Source organism: Chelon labrosus, assembly GCF_963514085.1.
Source record: "Chelon labrosus genome assembly, chromosome: 7".
NCBI classification, from domain to species: Eukaryota; Metazoa; Chordata; class Actinopteri; order Mugiliformes; family Mugilidae; genus Chelon; species Chelon labrosus.
In genome coordinates, this window is record NC_140343.1 from 23,267,862 (window position 1) to 23,285,947 (window position 18,086).

The 18,086-nt window shown below is 42.4% G+C and overlaps 4 protein-coding genes across 4 annotated transcripts; 2 read left to right on the forward strand and 2 right to left on the reverse strand.

Annotated features, from left to right (window-relative positions):
* The first annotated feature begins 1,726 nt into the window (after positions 1-1,726).
* On the forward strand, positions 1,727-7,300 carry uck2a (uridine-cytidine kinase 2a). Its single transcript, XM_084547758.1, has 7 exons — positions 1,727-1,929; positions 3,431-3,590; positions 3,736-3,832; positions 4,508-4,650; positions 4,870-4,967; positions 5,064-5,112; positions 5,601-7,300. Exons 1-7 carry the CDS (start codon positions 1,825-1,827, stop codon positions 5,735-5,737), a joined length of 789 nt encoding a protein of 262 aa, XP_084403884.1. The 5' UTR covers positions 1,727-1,824; the 3' UTR covers positions 5,738-7,300.
* Positions 7,301-7,465: 165 nt separating this feature from the next.
* aatf (apoptosis antagonizing transcription factor) lies at positions 7,466-9,498 on the reverse strand. The gene has a single exon (XM_084547870.1). The coding sequence runs from the start codon at positions 9,454-9,456 to the stop codon at positions 7,786-7,788; it is 1,671 nt and encodes a 556-aa protein (XP_084403996.1). The 5' UTR covers positions 9,457-9,498; the 3' UTR covers positions 7,466-7,785.
* Positions 9,499-10,000: 502 nt separating this feature from the next.
* Positions 10,001-12,520, forward strand: magoh (mago homolog, exon junction complex subunit). Its single transcript, XM_084548132.1, has 5 exons — positions 10,001-10,190; positions 10,515-10,573; positions 11,164-11,274; positions 12,205-12,287; positions 12,379-12,520. The coding sequence occupies exons 1-5, from the start codon at positions 10,100-10,102 to the stop codon at positions 12,476-12,478; spliced, it is 444 nt and encodes a 147-aa protein (XP_084404258.1). The 5' UTR covers positions 10,001-10,099; the 3' UTR covers positions 12,479-12,520.
* An 878-nt stretch (positions 12,521-13,398) lies between these two features.
* On the reverse strand, positions 13,399-17,491 carry cpt2 (carnitine palmitoyltransferase 2; the record flags this gene model as incomplete). Its single annotated transcript, XM_084548131.1, has 5 exons — positions 16,863-17,491; positions 15,964-16,044; positions 15,764-15,870; positions 14,385-15,689; positions 13,399-13,727 (listed from the first exon to the last, which is right to left on the reverse strand). Exons 1-5 carry the CDS (start codon positions 17,042-17,044, stop codon positions 13,399-13,401), a joined length of 2,004 nt encoding a protein of 667 aa, XP_084404257.1. The 5' UTR covers positions 17,045-17,491.
* Positions 17,492-18,086: the final 595 nt, after the last annotated feature.

Below are 18,086 nucleotides of genomic sequence, written 5' to 3' on the forward strand. Positions count from 1 at the left end.
TCTAATCATTGGACTCACCCATTCAGAGGTAAGTTAAAATATTATCAATTGGCTGTCTTACCAATGACAAAATATTCCCTCTGTCAATAATCCATAATATTTACAATAAGTAATATTTGCTGCCATTCTGACCCAAATACACATATATAAATATAAATACAAAATACAGAAATAAACACCAAAATTAGAAATCCCCCACTTCCTGTCCTGCCGCTTGGTCTCTCCCGGAACGTATATGACCGTGCCTGTGCGCCCGGGGGAGTCTTTTGGCCGCGCACCCTGGAGAGGACATGGACTGGACAGGTAAGTGTTAACACAAGCAACTCGCTTATTTCGCTATTTCACCTGATTGCACCTTTACCACTTAACAATATGCACCACAAGTCTTTAAAATTACATCTGCAATAGTAAACGATAAGTTTACTATTTCCAATAAATATATATATATATGTGCACAATTTTGTCAGAGCTTAACTTCCCTCTCTTGCAGGCGGAGACGAGTGTGCACCCCCGCACCCGCCCGACGGCACGCAACCACCCGTGGCCACAAGGTTACTTAAAAGCTCTTTAAACATTCAATAAACAAAGTAATTTACATATCTGTACCAAAATGTGTAAATAAGCAATGTGCAAATCTAGCAAATAAAGTGCTATCGTGACTAAAGTGCAATGTGCAGTTATTTCAAAAACTCAAGTTATTGTTGTGCAAATTACCCATGTGCAATATTTACGGCTAACGAACTGTGCTTCGTTACAAACATGTTGTTTTTTTTTCTCCTTAACAAAACGTTTTCCCCCATCTATAGGCTACTACTATATCTTTTACAAAAATAAAGAAAGTCATTCGTTTAAAATAACTTCAATTTGCTACAGACTGTTATTCGTGTTACTGCTTTAGCTCCACTCTATGGCTGCCTTATGAAAAAGCTTATATTTATTCATTAATTTTTGTGTGCATTTTGCATTTTGGCCTGTCCCGACATATTTGTAAGTAAACAAATATACGGGCAAGAAAAATCCGAACGCGGCTGGCTTGATTTGCTTTCTGTGAACGACCGCACTTGACCGCAGTTCGTGAGGCCGTATTTCAGCTGGAGCTTATTGATTTCAATTCGTGGATGACTTTTGGATGACACGCTGAGATGGGTCAAGAAACTCGCCTTTTATGTGCTGACGATGTTTCCCTCCACCTACAAGTCACCTTTTCTACCATGAATGCCATTAAGACGCACGAGAGGGATTGCCTGACGCACAAAAATCTGGAATAACTGCTTGCGGGTTAAAGTCACATCCATATCTCCTGACATCCAAAAGATCGTGACTGAAGGGAGATGCCAGTTGACCCATTAAGTGAGTAATCTTTTAAGCTTGTCATTACCGTTTTTATTAGCCATATTCATTGTTGCGTTATTTTATTTAAATAGTAGCTAATTTATTTTTTTGCTCTGTAATTTCAGGAGCGCATGTGTCCCACGTTCCCACCACAAGCCGGTGTGCGTCCGGAATCAAAAAAATTCCGCTTTTATTTTATTTTTATCTCATCTAAATAAAAGGTCTGAATTCTCTATGGAATTGTCGTTTTTGTGATAGTAAATAATTTTAAAACTTTTTTTTCTTTTAAATCAGATTTTCAATGTCATCTGACGGGCCAGATATTATTGGAAGCGGGCCAATTTTGGCCCGCGGGCCGGCAGTTGCCGACCACTGCCCTACAGCGTCTCTCCCTCACTATCCTCATCATCGACACCATCATCAAATGGGAGGAGCGCGTTTAACTCCGGTGTGACAGACAGACAGAGGGCCGCATCGCGCTGCAGATGAAGCATGGCAGGCGACAGCGAGACAAAGCCAGGTGACCAAGCCGAAAATGACAGCAATAATCGGCAGCCGTTCCTCATCGGTGTGGCCGGAGGGACTGCCAGCGGCAAGGTTAGATCAAAAACACCATGCTAACGCGCCTAGACGTTTATTCATGTATTTATTCTATTATTTCGGGGTGACCGATAACATATACCGATATTAGATGTGTGTTGGTGTATAGGACCGTGTGTGGGTTATCCGATACAGAAGATCGAGGCTATCACTTTAGTAAGGAAAATTCAGAGAAGGGCTTTTTTTTTTTTTTTTACCTGAAGAAACAAACAACAAAACCAACTCAGGTTAGCCTTTGTGTCATAGTCTTGACTGGGACAGGATTGATGTGGTTGCTTGATGATTAATGAAGGAAATGTAGGCCGCCTATACAGCATGTTAAACGGGAAACCCTGAGAGAAAATGCCTTTTTTTCACCTTAGCCTGCACGAAAACAGTGGGATGTGTGAAACAAAGACTTCAAGACTACTGCTGCATGTTTTTTTTGTTTTTTGTTTTTTGTTTTTTCATTTGATTGAATACAGAGAGAGGCAGGGTGAGAGTAAAAAGATGAGTGAGATTTCAGTTCATTAGCCTCAGCTGTGCAGAGTCTGCTGGCAAGACAAAAAAATAAAATAAAATAAAGTACTGCTGTAGACCAAGGTAGCTGGATAAGCTTCCCAGCAATGCACAGGAGAGCAGAACTGAATGCTTTTATTGTCTGCAAGTGAGATTTAGTTACAAATATCAGATGGCAGCCTGAGGAATTTTACATTTGTATTATTCCTCCGTTTATTGTTTCTGATGAATGCTCACACAATTCTTCTTTGTGACGCTGATGTATCCCGGCTTCGTTCTTATTACACCCTATTTCGTTATTTGGCTCTTAGCACCTCAGTGACGTCCTCTGTGCCGTGGGAGATCAGCGTTATCATCGTAGCCTCTGCATCGTTTCAGATGTTCCTAATAGTTATTCTTTCCTTTCAAGATCAGAAAAAAGATTAATTGGTTTTATATATGTGTAATTTTTTGTACAGTTGCTTTTCAGAGTAGATTTTCGCAGCAATCGCTGTAAGACAACACCAAAGTCTTCATATACCACTCCCAAATGTGTGGCAAAATGGCATTTTGATAACACATTCCTTGACATTACTGATGCAGGTGGCAGCAGGCTGGGTTATAGGTGAATAAATCAGCAGAACTAAGGCTGTGGTTCAGAATTCAGTTGTCTGTGGCTTCCACTTCCTGGCCCCATATGACCCCATTCTCCCATAGGAGTAACTGCTCACAGAGCACCTGTTCTCCCAGACGCGATATCTGAACGGGGAGTTAACTGCAGTCCTTTGTTTTGTGTATGTGGCTGCGAGTGTTTCTGGTTGCCGGGTTCAGATGTGAAATAAAGAATGTCCAGCTTTGATCGCGATTGGGCATTGTTTATTTGACAGGAGGATTTATAATAATACACTACACTGTGGTAATTTACATTAAGACAGGAAGTAGAAAGTGTGAATAAAAGTTGGTTTTATCTGCATAAAGATATGGTGAGAGATCTGTTTTTGATCTCTCCCTGTGTGGCCAGTCGTCGGTGTGCAGCAAGATCATGGAGCTGCTGGGACAGAATGAGATCGACCACCACCAGCGGCAAGTGGCCATCCTCAGCCAGGACAGCTTCTACAGGGTCCTCACTCCGGAGCAGAAGGCCAAAGCACTCAAGGGCCAGTTTAACTTCGACCACCCAGGTATGTCGCCTCTTCACTCCGGCTCAACTGCTGAATCATCTGGCAGCGGAGGAATCGAGGATCGAACTCCGCTGCAGACCTCAGCATTGTTTATTCAGAAGCCGTTCCAAGAAGTGATTTTCACCGGCTCTTTCTTTCTGTGTAGATGCTTTCGACAGCGATCTCATAATCACCACCCTGTGGGACATTAAGGAGGGGAAAACAGTCCACATTCCTGTTTATGACTTCGTTTCCCATTCCAGGTGAATGAGTCTCATCATGTCCGTATAAATGCAGCATTAAAGAGGTGTATTTGCAGGTTTTAGCTCGCATACTGTAGAAGCAGCCTCTGCATAATTATGGCGCAGTGAGCAGACGTGATATCCACTCTGATTAATTAACCATCCTTTTCTGCTAATCGATTTTGATATGATAGTGAAATTAATGGGAGCAAATGGCTGCTTAGAACATGGGAAGTGGGCTAATCGGTATCTGAAAATCAGTAAGAGGATCTTTTTTTATTATTATTGTTTTCTCTGCACATAATATGGACGTCAACATTGTTTTATTTTTATTTATTTTTTATTAAATCTATTATATTTTGTGCCTAATGACCAGACAAGATAAGACACATTTCCTTGCTTAAAGGAAAATGTTAGTTCATCAGCAACAACTCCGTTTCTTAGTTTAAAACATTCTTGGGTTTTGTTGCTACGCCCTTACCCTGTCTGCTGTCTCATAGTAACGTTAGCAAACTTATTAATATTGCTACTATTAATATTTATTAATATGCTACTATTATTGTCACAAGCTGCCCTTGTTTCAGCTCATTTTTTTGGCTCTGCCATGACCTGGATGAGTGAGAACCTTCACAGACGAGTCAGCAAATGTAACATAGGCAGCTTTTAAGTGATTTTTTTTTTATTTTTGTATGGCAGGAAGGAAGAGACTGTGATGGTGTACCCTGCTGATGTGGTGCTGTTTGAGGGCATCCTGATGTTCTATTCCCAGGAGATTCGAGACCTTTTCCAAATGAAGCTGTTTGTGGACACCGATGCGGACACTCGTCTGTCGCGCAGAGGTGACACGTACAAGCATGCCTAGTCCAACCAATCAGATTTTAAACCCATGAAGTGGGTTTCATGCTTGATACCACACAAGTCTGTAAAGTCATATAGTCGTATATATTATATTGGCTCTATCCAAAAGCTACAGAATTGCCAAACAAACTATAATATACAGTATATCTTACATTTAGTTATTCCTTAAAACATGATCTCTTGGTCTTCTTTCCCCCCAGTGCTGCGGGACATAAGTGAACGTGGTCGGGACTTGGAAAGCGTTCTTGCACAGTACATCACCTTTGTGAAGCCTGCGTTTGAGGAGTTCTGTCTGCCGGTGAGTGCATGTTTCTGTTTTCAAGTTTGCTTGCCCGTGCCCCTGAATTTCGACTCACGGTCAAACCTTTCTCCTGTTTTCGTTGGCGCTGTTTAGACGAAGAAATACGCTGACGTGATAATACCAAGAGGAGTTGATAACATGGGTGAGTATTTTAATTTTTAATCTATATAGTCTGGGAGGTGAACCAAGCACACTACACTACAGACTCAACAGTGTTATCCAGAAGGACGCAGCTGTGTTTATTGTTGGCCGCCAAGCTGGGAATTGTGATCTCTCGAAAGTGAAGGAAAGGAAGGCAAGACAAAACATCCGTCTGGTTTGAGAAAGGATTTCTTCAAAACAAACTGCAAATAAAATACAACTGTGTTGTACTTTTAACATCTTGAAGCTGAATAACTGCACCGTCCTAGCCTTGGTTTGTGTATCATTACATATGAGTGGCAGAGTTAGTGCCATATTTTCTAAAAAAAAAAACACTACCTGGACTACTACGGAAGTAAGTTTTAAAGGTTTTCCAGAGCTCAAGAAGGTTTTACTCATACAACCTGTGTCTGAAATGTTACCATAACACACAAGAAACACAAACTGGTACAATTCCTGACCGCACGATATCTTTGTCTCTCAATGCAGTTGCCATAAATCTCATCGTTCAGCACATCCAGGATATTCTGAACGGCGGTCTGACCAAGCGGCTGAACGGCTGGTTCAGCGGATGCGGAATGACGAAAAAGCAGCCCAGCATGGAGTCCAGCAGTCGGCCCCACTGAGCGCAACGCCCCGCTGGGAGGGGAAGGAAGGTTCGCCGGACCGCGCCGAATGTGCCCTTTATCATTGCTACTTTAACAAGACGGCAGTAATTACCAGGAAATAAAAAGTGCTCCTTTAGGCATGACTCTGCTTGGACTGAGGAAATCAACAAAATAGACGGGAGACATCTTTGTGGACCCGGTTTAAAGCGGTTGTATTCAGTTAAGTTTTTCCTCTTTCTTGTGTACTGTATTAGGCTGAAGGTGAATACAAAGGGGCTCACTTTTTTAGTGTCAGTTAAAATTTCATTTCAAACTGCTGCTCAACACAGTGCACAGCTGGAGATACTAACTAAAGAAACAGTGTTATACGGTGACTGATTTTCAGATACTTGACAGCCTTCCACCATACAATTAATGCAGTGTATCAACATGCTGTTTAATGGCAGGGTCTGATTCCCTTTATCAATGCAACTTCACATTTTCACTTCTGCCTCTAGTTTCTGAAATAACGTGAGAATTTTGACAAGTGTCCCGTTGCCCCGAAGTTGTACATGCTTTGTCTTGTGTAAATGGAAATTATTACTTATTAGTCGAACTAAACAACCGATTCCCACCTCAAACCATCTGATGTACAACATCATCGCCAAAGATCTTTTGTCTATCTGGATAAATTGTGGAGTTTAATTTGAATGTGATGCGGATGTTACCGTCACTAATTTAATAAGATGTTGCGTAGAACAAGTACATCATGGAATTACCACAAAGTATCTTTGATTTCCTTAAACTTGAACTCCTCAGATGCACACATTTGTACATTTTCATTTAAAAAGATGCACTGAGCTGTGAAATGACTTTAAGGCCTGTATGCCCAGTGTGAAGGTGTTCTGTAAATGTTGTTGGATGCGGTTTTCTTCCTGTATACCCTTTTCTTATTATAAAAGTTCTCAGGTACTATTTTTTGGTTTTCATTTTCCACTTGAAATGCCTATATTAATGTCTGGTTGTAACCACTCCGTCTTTGTTAAGACATATTTTCATGTTTCTTTTGAGTTTCCTTTTGAATCTGAACTGAATGAATGTCCCAACATGTGGCTTAGAGCTGCTCCATGTGACAAAGGTTCATTGGCTTTAAACTTACAGAGGCAGTCGGGCCACTGAGTTCATGTTCTGTGAATTTGGGAGAAAGATGGTCATGCATAACATTATATAGGCCATTTTCACGTCACAACAGGAAAAGCAAACTTGCAAGCTAACCATCAGTATTGGCAACCCCTGTGCTTTTCAAAAATGTGGAAATAAAAACCCATGATTTAACTGGTAACTTATAAAATGAAGTGTTTGTTTTCTGATGGGTCAGAGAGTACAAAGTGCTAATTTTGAATTCATGACCTCAGTTGTGGCTGTGGCTCTGCCATGATTATGTCACAGGGTCTCTAGCTTTGTCTGAAATCCATACGGTGGACTAACACTGAGCAGGCTGTGAGTTTGTAGTGTGTTCATACTGGAAAGGTGGCAAAATAAATGTAATTTAATCTGGCCTTATTGTTTACATGCTGTTGAACACTAATCTCCCACAATGCCATACACAAAGGTCTCCACAAACATATATATATATAGAAAAAAAATAATCTGGTTATTTTAAGATACTAGTATAATTTAAATGTTGGGACACAGTATATAATCCACTGTGTGTTAAAACGGTAAACCATATGTAGAAAAAACACCAAGACCTTGAATGTAAATCACTTTACTTGAATGAAAGACAGACAAATACATTATTTCACTTCAAATCCACTTTTAAATCCCATTTTTTTTTTTCAAAAACTGGTCACTGAGCAAAAAAAAAAAAAACATACTCAAATATAAATTGCATTTATAAAGAACTCTATGCAGCCTCCGAGTCCATTTAATTTTCATCCAGTCAGGGCACCGCAGCGGCCCGTCTGGTCTCAAGAGTTTCTGCTGATGGAGTTCATGATCAGTCTGTTCTGATACAGCTGTTTGGCATCATTCCCAGGTAAGGAGAGAACCTTATTTTACACTCTGTTGCTTCTTTTTTTTTAATATCACTCCCTGGCTGAGGCGTTCTGGCCAAAGAGGCTGCGATACAGTTCACTACGTGCCTCATCGCTCATTGAGCTGTGGTCAATGGGAGCCATGAAATTGACCAGTTTACTGTGGATGTGGAATCGGACTTTGCGCCCCTTGCTGGCTTTGGTGTCAACCTTCTTCTTGATCTTGCTACGCAGTTTCTGGATGGCCAACCACTGCCTGCCCATAGCCACCTGATCATTGGGGTCTGCTGCACTCGTCTTGCGCTCAATCAGCTCCCTCAGTAGCTGGTGGTAGAAGTCATCGTCATCAAATATGTCCTCATCCAGATCTTTCAGATGTGTGTTGGCCTTCAGCGGTTGGTCCACCACCTCTCCCTCTGTGGAGATGGTCTCGGACATGACTGCAGAGGCCTCTTTTTTTCCTAGTACTCTGTACTCTGACCGTCGGGTCTGTGTGCGCCGCACCAGCCTCTCATTGTCCATCAGCACCTGCTCCACCTGGGTCAGAATATTCCTATCAAATGCACTGAAACCTTTGTTGCTTTTGCCCATAGTCAGCCTGGTTTTGTCGTGCCACTTCTGCAGCGTGGCGCTGCTATACGGCTGGAAAGCTGCAAAACGCTTGGCCATGAAGTCGGGATACTCCGCCATCTCCAGTTTTCGTTTGGGCACTCCAGACTCCTGCACCGGGCCCTCATTGTCCTCATCACTGTCGATCTCCTCGTCTTCACTCTGATCTCCCTTCTTCCCCACAGCGATGGTCCTAGTGTCCACATTCTGGAACAGCAGATGGTCGTGCAGCTCCAGCAGGGACCTCTGAAGAGCCTTCAAAGCTTTGTGGGTGTTCTTCAGCGCCCCCGTGACCTCAGCTCCACCCATCCTCTTGAACTCTGGGAAAGTCTGGGGCTGTGGGAGCTGGTTGGAAGTCACCAGAGCTTTCTGGATCTTGATTCGCCCCTCGAGCAGTTGGTCCCACAGGGCCAGCTGGTTCTTCACAGCCTTGCCTTTCTCAACCTCTTCGTCCACTTTATCGCGGGAAAATGTGCGGACAGTTCCTTCATCCTCGTCTTCCATCTCATCGTCGTCATCGTCATCATCATCATCATCATCTGAGCCGCCCTCTTCAATGCTGCCTTCAGACTCCTCATCGCTGCCATCATCATCATCTTCGCTGACTCCCAGGTCGTCCATGCCCTCTGTTAGTTTGTGGAAGTCCACTCCCTGAGGAAATGTGATGTCTGAATCCTTCATCTTAGAGGACATTTTAGCACTTAGTAGTGATTCACTGTCCACTAACTCGTCTTCCTCCTCCTCCTCCTCATCATCTTCATCCTCCATAGAATCGTCTTCATCTTCTTCTATGCTACCCTCTTCTTCTGCCTCCTCCTCCTCCTCTTCCCCCTCCTCTTCATCATCATCATCATCATCACCAGATCCTTCAATATCCATCAACAGCTGTTTACGGGACACTCTCTTCCCCACATACCGTCTGTCTGTGTCGGAAAGCAGAGATGTGTTGTGCTTCCGCAGAGCACTGAGGCCGACCCCATCCTCCTCGTCGTCCTCATCTAATCTTTCTGTCACTTTGGCTTTGGTCGCCTCGTCGCCGTCATCCTCTGGATCCGCAAATTTAGGCAAAGGGTTCAACAAGTCTTCGAGCTGTTGTGAAAACGAGCCAGCCATTGCTGAAAGTTTACAACAACCACACGTGTGTCGAACACCGGATCGTTGGTGCGACGGTGGTTTGGATGACGTTAGTAGGACGCGACGAACCTTAACGATAACGGCATTTTAACCCTGGGCGATGTCTTTCAGGCATAAGCGCAATACGGAGCATAAATTCGGTCTTTTTATCGGTCTAAAACCTTAGCCCCCTCAATTAACTACTTATTTAAAGAAAGAATATGATAAATAACAGTAGTAACTTTGACCAGGGGAAACCATAGTTAAGGATGACTTAGAGAATAAATGTAAAATTTGAAAGACAAAAGTGAACATCCACAAAATCATCAGAATTTTGACACCAACACTTTTCAATAAAATCACGGTTATTTTTGATAGCCCTCTCACACAATACATGATATGAAAACATCAAAGGCAACTGACAGTTTACTAAATACATAAATATAGTGATGATACGTGTTCTTTTGCAGAAGGAACTCTGCAGGGTCAAACACCTGAAAGACAAATCGCGGGCCAAGAAAACCCTCCACTCCTTGTGACCTTTTACGCATGCGTAGACTTGTAGCAAGGCTCCGTGCTGTTCTTGCTAGCTGAATCTTGCTCGCCAGACTTCACCAGAACGTGAACTTTCTGGAGAGTAAATATGTCAACGAGTGACTTCTATTTGAGATACTATGTTGGACATAAGGGAAAGTTTGGACACGAGTTCCTTGAGTTTGAATTCAGACCTGACGGTGAGTTTAGTTTGGCGGTAACACAGATACGTTAGCTCTCCTTCGTGTAAGCTAACGTCGCTAGCCACCCGGCAATGCCTAGGCCGCAGCTGACCCGAAGCGAGTTTCTAGCGCCAAATTCTGTATTTGGTTTCATTTGTATTACCCTTGCTATTGTTTTTGGTTGTACTGGTATGGCGTCATGTATTTAATAGAAACTACATAGTGTTTAAGGGATATGCTGTGTATACACGGTATGCGGCCTGGTTGAATGAACTCTTCCATCTAGTTAAGTGTCAAGCGTTGTTTTCCGCTACAAACTTAATGTTTTTTTCCCCCCATCAGGTAAACTGAGATATGCAAACAACAGCAACTACAAGAATGATGTCATGATCAGGAAAGAGGTAATTAACGACAATAAATACGGTTTTTATTGTGGATGACTTTTTAACAGTGCAGCCACACTGTAAACTAGGAAGTGACTCTGTGGTCATTCATATAAAGGGGGTTTGATAATGGCGCTGGCCAGACTACTACAGAGATTCATAGTCAGTTAACTTCACAGTACATACAAAGTTTATTTATCTATTTTTGTAATGCCAAGATGATCACCAATGATGAATTCCATTGTCAAAATAATAGAAACACGTGTTGTATACGGCATATAACACGTGTTTCTATTGTTTTGACAATCCTATTTTGGTCAGTGGGCTACACAAAATAACAGAAACATTTTAGTGTTTAAATCAATCCGGTTTAATGGCACCACAAACTATATCCTCCAAAGTTATCACCCAGTAGAATTATCTCCGTTTTGGTGTTGTTTTGTTATAAACTGAACAATCATGAACAGGGATTTGGTGCAGGGCTGTTATGTATTTCACTAGTTTACCCATGAACTGGCATGTGATTGTATTTATTACAAAGATATGCCAAAGCTCAGACATTTCCTAAGTTACATCTGCTTTTTCTGATTTTTGTTTCACCAATCCAGGCATACGTACACAAAAGTGTGATGGAGGAGCTGAAGAGGATCATTGATGACAGTGAAATCACCAAGGAAGATGATGCACTGTGGCCGCCTCCTGACAGAGTTGGCAGACAGGTTTGTAATCAGATTAGTTTGCTTCTCCATTGTCTTCCCATTTTTGTAATTTCTAACAGTAGCAACAGATACTTCTGTGTTTTAAAATATGGATTTGTTTTCTAAGCTACTGTCCTGAAAACACACAAGTCCTTGTATTGGTCTTGTCCATACAACATGCCATTCAGTCACAGTGTAGTATGGAAAAAGCCTGTAAACTGTTGCGCTAACAGCAACAACAGACGCTAACTGGAGCCTAGTCAGTGACACAGGGCTTGTCTCTTTTTATTTATAAAACTACCAAACATTTAGAGTTTGCTGTTTTGAAAAAGACAGATTCTAGGAAACATCAGGAATTCTTGACTGGCATAAATCTGGTAATCTCAAAAGAGTTGGATATTTAACAGTCCACACACAAAATTCTGTATAAATATAGAACGGTCTGCTTTGAGGTTGGGAGTATCCCTCCCTCATTCTTGTTGTGTGTTAGCTTTGCAGCAGCAACAGTTTGCGTAATCACTACCATTGTTTGCTTTCTCTTGTTAATGTCTTTGGAAATGCATATCCATTATTATAAAACACAGAAGTATCTGTTGCTACTGTTTGTTGCATGGAAGATTGGGCCATTTTCTCATATTCCTTTTTTTCGTTACTCATTTGCAAGAGAAGTCATATAAATATGAATGGCCATTATGTGTTGTTTATATCACCATTTTTGATGGTCAGCTCCACAGTGTTTTCAGCGGTCACATATTTTAATTACTGTTTACTGACATCGTTGGATCAGTGTACAGAACACACCATCTGTCAGTGTTTGATTTACACCTGGATGTTATTTGCAGTGGTCATTAAATTTCTGTGTCAACACCTGCGCTGCATTAGATCAACTCTGCAGTCATCCATTTCTACCAAAACATTTCCAAGAGCTTTTTTTGTCTCAATTTTTTACAGGAGCTGGAGATTGTCATCGGGGATGAACACATTTCCTTCACAACTTCCAAAATCGGCTCCTTGATTGACGTCAACCAGTCAAAGTAAGTAATGTATTCATGAGCTGGGAACTCCTGGACATTGATCGTTTATAACTAAAGGAAGAGCTTAACTTAACATATTGCATTGTTTCAGGGACCCTGAAGGTCTTCGTGTGTTCTACTACCTGGTCCAAGATCTGAAATGTCTCGTCTTCAGTCTGATCGGCCTACACTTCAAGATCAAGCCCATCTAAAATGTTGCTTTGCTTGTTTTAATTACTTTTTCTGATGTTTCTGTTGTACTACCGCATTTGTACATTTGCTTTTGGTGGAACTGTTTTTTATTTTAAATAAAGAGAGGGGGAGAAAATGTTGTTTTTTTTGCTGATATCTTAACCAATACTTTATCAGTAGTAGTAAACAGAAACTACACTTCTGTAAATAAAGATGATTTTAAGTGGGGAGATGCTCTTCCAACACAGAACAAATAATGGAGAAAATGCAATTAATTAAATTAAATTTTACTTCAAAATACAATCGATCACAAACCGTAATCAACAATGATGACAATTTAAATATAGTGAGTAATGTGTAAATGCTGTTGAGCTTCACATGATTTTGATAAGGCACAGCATCTCTCCTGATATCTACTGCAAAGAAGTGATACAAATGAATGAATAGGACGACCAGCACTCAGAATCTTGGCTGTAGTTGCACAACGTGACCCTACAACAGGTAATCCTATCAAGCTACACAGTACACTGCTGTCAGCATGAACTGGTATGTCTCTGAAAGACAGTGGGCTAAATTAGTTCAAGTATAAAGCTAGCATTATTGAGTTTAATGTAGTTATAATTATCAAATATGAAGTCAACAACTTACATTGCAGACTTAGTTATCCAACAATTGCTCTTCATAGGTGTAAATGGATGAATGAGTTGAATTCACGAACAATGAGGCAACGTACAGTTTAATTTCTAAAAGATGATCTATTTAATTACAGGGATTCTGCTTGTAATTCTTGAGAGCACCCTGTGCTGTATGAAATATTTTACTAATCTGTCTTCATTATGTAAAAATGTAATAATATAACCGGGAACTGTAAATTATAACCACGCTTTCATTAACTGTTGTACATTTCTTTGTCTTTGGTGATCACGTATATTTTAATCTCTTAGCTGAGTGGCTTCCCTTCCATGACGCTGAAAATGTCCTCTAAAGACTTATGGACACACTGCAGGAACTCGTGGACATTGCGAGACGGATAGCTGGACACGTTGCAGCCGATCCAGTCGTCGTGGACACCGTAGCCCACGCCGAAACCATCGGGCACCACGGGGGCGAAGCCACCGAGATTGACAGCGGGACTGGTGAGGGTGCTGGTGGACAAAATGTTGTGATTGATGGCAGCGTAAGCCGGATCTGTGTACAGACTGTGCAGAGCTTGGCCTTTTGAGCTGGCCAGGTAGCGCATGGCGAACAGGTGACGGTCAAACCCTTGACCTGGTGAGAGGATTAAAAGGAGCAGTTAGTGAAATCTGTTCTTCAATCATTTATGGGAAGAGAACAAGTACATCACAATCATTATGTTGGTCTATTCTAACTAGTATAATAAATACTTACTAGCTTGGATTCTATAATGAGCAATGGATTGAGATTTCTGAGATTTCATTATTGTAAAAAGGTGCATGTATGAGTGATTGGGGAAATTTAAGAGCTCTATACTGAAAAAAATATTTAAAATCACTCACTAGTCAGACTCTGCTGCACAGATAACCTCTCTTCTCTGGTTAGCAAACAGGGCGCCACATTTGTTCATTTCTTTACTTCTTTACCAAGATACACAGATTTTACACATCAGATGTATACTGTACCTGTATATATTAGGCTAAAGACTAAATCTGAGGTACCACGAGCAAATTAAGAAAATAAAACGCAATGAAAATGGTGGTAACAAACACAGCAGGCTTGTGTTTGTTACTGTGGTGACACAAAGTTATGGAAGTCATCTATCTGTACAATACCGAGAAATAGAAATCATGTACAATATTTGAGAAAAGTGCCCACAGATATCTGAGTTTTCCCCTGTGTGATAATATTTCCTGCCATCTCAAATTATCAAACATCATATATACATTTATATATGTACAATAGTCTCACCCATAGCGGCTTCCCTGGTGAGCTGCCCGTGATACTTTGAGCATTCATTGAGCATGGCCCGCAACTCCTCCACACTGTGTTTGCCTGGCTGGCAGACAAAGGCATGCGAGCACTGTTTGGTGTGTATCGTGGCTGGACGGATGGTCTCTGTGCGGCCATGCTTGAACGCTGCGGTGCTGCAGGACTCGTATGTGGCTACCGTCTGTCCGTACTGCCTCAGAAAGCCCATCTGAAAAGCCAGCTGGGCTATGGCATCTGGACTCAGCTTGCTCTTCTTCAACTGTTCCTTCCCGCCTTTCTTGAACTCCATGGCGTCGATGGTGAGTTTTGACACAGCCGAGTCAAAGTTCTCCTTCGCTTTTTTGATCCCGTTCTTCAGTTCACCGTCCAGGTTGAACTGAATTCTGCGCACAGCAGAGGCTGAATCCACAGTGGCAGGAGCAGAGCCCGGGTGTATCAACGGCTGCTCTGTTGTGTCCTTAAAGATCTCGTTCTGGAAGCGGAGCACAGCTACTCCGTCGCCCCAGGAGTGCTCGAAATTAATAGCAGCCTGCCCGTCTTTACTCAGGATGATGCTGAAGGACTTGTCGTACCACCGGTTGCAGCCGTCGCCATGCAGCATGTTGTGGGAGATATGAATATGGTCCCGCATGCTCTCATCATCCAGGCAGAGGCAGAAAAGGGCGCTGTCGACGACCCGTAAATTCTCTGCATTTCCAGCTGCCATGAGCTTGTCCCTGAGTCCGGCCCAAACGTCTCTGTTCTCACTGGTCAGGACACCCAGAGGGAACTCAGGTGCTGGAGTCGAGTCAGACAAAATGTACTTAAAGTGGGACTGGATCTCTGCAGGCTTCACCAAATTCCCATCCCTGTCTACAATGTCAAACACATATATGTTGCCTTTCCTCATCACTAACAGATGTCGCCCTTTCTCATCAGTGAAGAGCTCATCTCGGCCGCGCTTTGGAATCCGAGTTGAGTTAAAGAGACGGAAGTACTGAGACATGTCCAGGGGGTACGCATTCACCATGTAGGCTCCGTACCAAGACAACGAGGATGGGACCCAACGGATCAAGTTTTTGAAGCTGTCTGTGTCGCTCTTGGCCGGGTTCAGGTGGAAAACCTCTGGCTCCAGTAGACCAGCCCGCAGGGTTTTCACGAAGCGCACCGCTGAACACACCATATTGGTCGCCCGCAACAGCTGGTCGTTGTACTCTGTCTTGGGGTCGGGATTGAAGGACATGAAGGGGTTGGAGTTGAGCACCACGGAGTCGCGTGCAGAGAGATACATGTCAAACCACGGCCCTGGAAGAAAAGAAGCCATTTAACCAGATTCACTATGAGTATTTCAGATGCTCAGTTCCAGGATCTACATTCACCTGAGATGTAGCTTGTGTGTTTGTTGTTTTTGTCCTGAGTGACCAGCTCTTCATGCAGCTGCTTCCCCACGCCATTCTGGAAATCCTGAGCATGTTTCTCTGTTGCTCTGAGGGTGAAATATAAAGATTGTTGCAGGTTAAGTTTCATGCATCAAATACAGATATGATAAGGTGTTTTTATCTCTTGTAAAAATAATTACCTGAATTGGTCATCACTCAACAGAGGCTTCTGGGCAGCTAAATACCTCCTGATCGTATCCTCCAGTTTTGGTATGGGTAGTCTAAACAGCATAAGAACAACACAAAAAAGCTTAAGTACAAAAAAAACAGGCATGTACAGGCATAACATTATGACCACTTTCCTAATATTGTGTAGGTCTCCCTTGTGCCTACAGAACAGTTACGACTCATCAGATAATAGACATGGGCCTTCTGAGGGTGTCCTGTGGTGTCTGGCAACAGGATGTTGTTAATGGGGGCCTTTGGGTCCTATGGGCTAAGGGGAAGGGGCCTCTGTGGATCAGGCTTGTTCCAGTGCATGCTACAGATACTTGATCAGTTTGGGATCTAGTGAGTTTGGAGGCCAGGTCAACACCTTGTGCTGTTCTTTATGTTTTTTGAGTTGTTCCTAAAGCGTTTTTGTGCGTGTTCCTGTGTCAGGCTGCATCCTGCTGGGGATGGCTGCTGTCATCAAGGAGTGTCATTGCTATGGGGTGGGGGTGCCTGGTCTGGTCTAGGTGGGTGGTAAATGTCTAAGTAACACCCACATGAATGCCAGGTCCAGAACATTGTACTGTCACAAGATGTCAGTGTTATTCACTTCTCCTGTGAGTGTTTTTAATCGGTGTAAATTGTGTCAGTCATCATTTGGTCCCCTAGTGGTGACCGAGCTTACATCAGGTGTGCCCTTTTACCTACATTCATCTAAACGCTTAGTGGGTCACCTTCTTTCATTCAGACCACCTTGCAACATCTTCAGATATTCACCGTAGTCCAGATTCACATTCGACTAGACCAAAGGTTTGTTGAATTAGAGAACATTTTAATTGGGCTATTTGTGAAAGGGGTTCTAGGCAAAATACCCCATTTAGTTCCTTACCTTGGTAGGCTCTTCTGGTAATGCATCGACGGCACCACGCTTTGGTGCAAATACTCCGACGAAGAGGCTTTTTTGCTGCTGTAGTGTCGCGTATGAACCCCCAGCGCAGCACTTCTCACATGAATTAGACTCCCAGGTGCCCTCAGAGAGGCAAAACACTGCACTGAAAGCAAACCGGCCATGGTGCTTGGGCGCTAGTTGGCAAACTGAATATAGAAAAGGGCCCCTATCGACGTGAAACGCACCGGAGAGCTGAATCCAATCGACAAAAGCAAAGCCTCAAGGAACATCCGCACCGCAGCTGTCACCGTAGATACAATACGATAGCTAGCTAACTAGCTAGCAACCGAAAAATAGCCTCGGTTAACCGGCTTGTTTCCGAATGAGCTTGACACTAAGGTGCGATCAGAAAAGAAAAAAAATATGAATATGCATATGGACAACAACTTGGTGCAATGCGGTAAATGATATAGAAGAAAACAAAAATAAGAACAGAACTGACAGCAGGAAGTTTAACCGGTGGAACAAGTCACGTGACTCCCCCGGGTTTTCGGGAGGGGGTGTTGAGGTCAATGGGTCAATGTTTTCATTTTGAACTGAATTGATATCTACGAGTTTTTCTTCTTCTTCTAATAGTATAGTATAGTATAGTATATGTTCCTATATTGACAGTAAAGTAAAAAAAAAATGTGTTACCACAACTAATCATTCATGGCTGAAATGAAAGAATTTTACGTCATTGGTGTTTATTATTATTTGTTGTCCGTACCACCTCTGCAATATCATGTACATATATAATCCCTGTAACTCTCACCTGCACTTTATTCATACAGCCATGTTCACATGCTATATAGACGGTCTGGAAAGTTTCAAACATTTAAAGCACAGTTTTATATTTATATTTATTGTGTATTGTTTTTGTTTTTGTTTTGTTTCCTTAAAAGTGTCCTGTTTTGCACATCATGCTGCTCACATGTGCCTTAAGTTGTCGCCTGGGACAAATAAAGTTTTCTGAATCTGAACAGCATGTGAGTGTGAATGGTTGTCTGTCTCTCTGTGTCAGTCCTGCGATGGACTGGCGACCTGTCCAAATTGTACCCCGCCTCTCGCCCAATGACAGCTGGGATAGGCCGTTGCTGATGTTTGTATGCTAAAGTCTGCCAACCAGGTTGCTTACAAGTAAAGACGATTATGGGCCAGCTAACGGTTGTCAGCATTGACCAG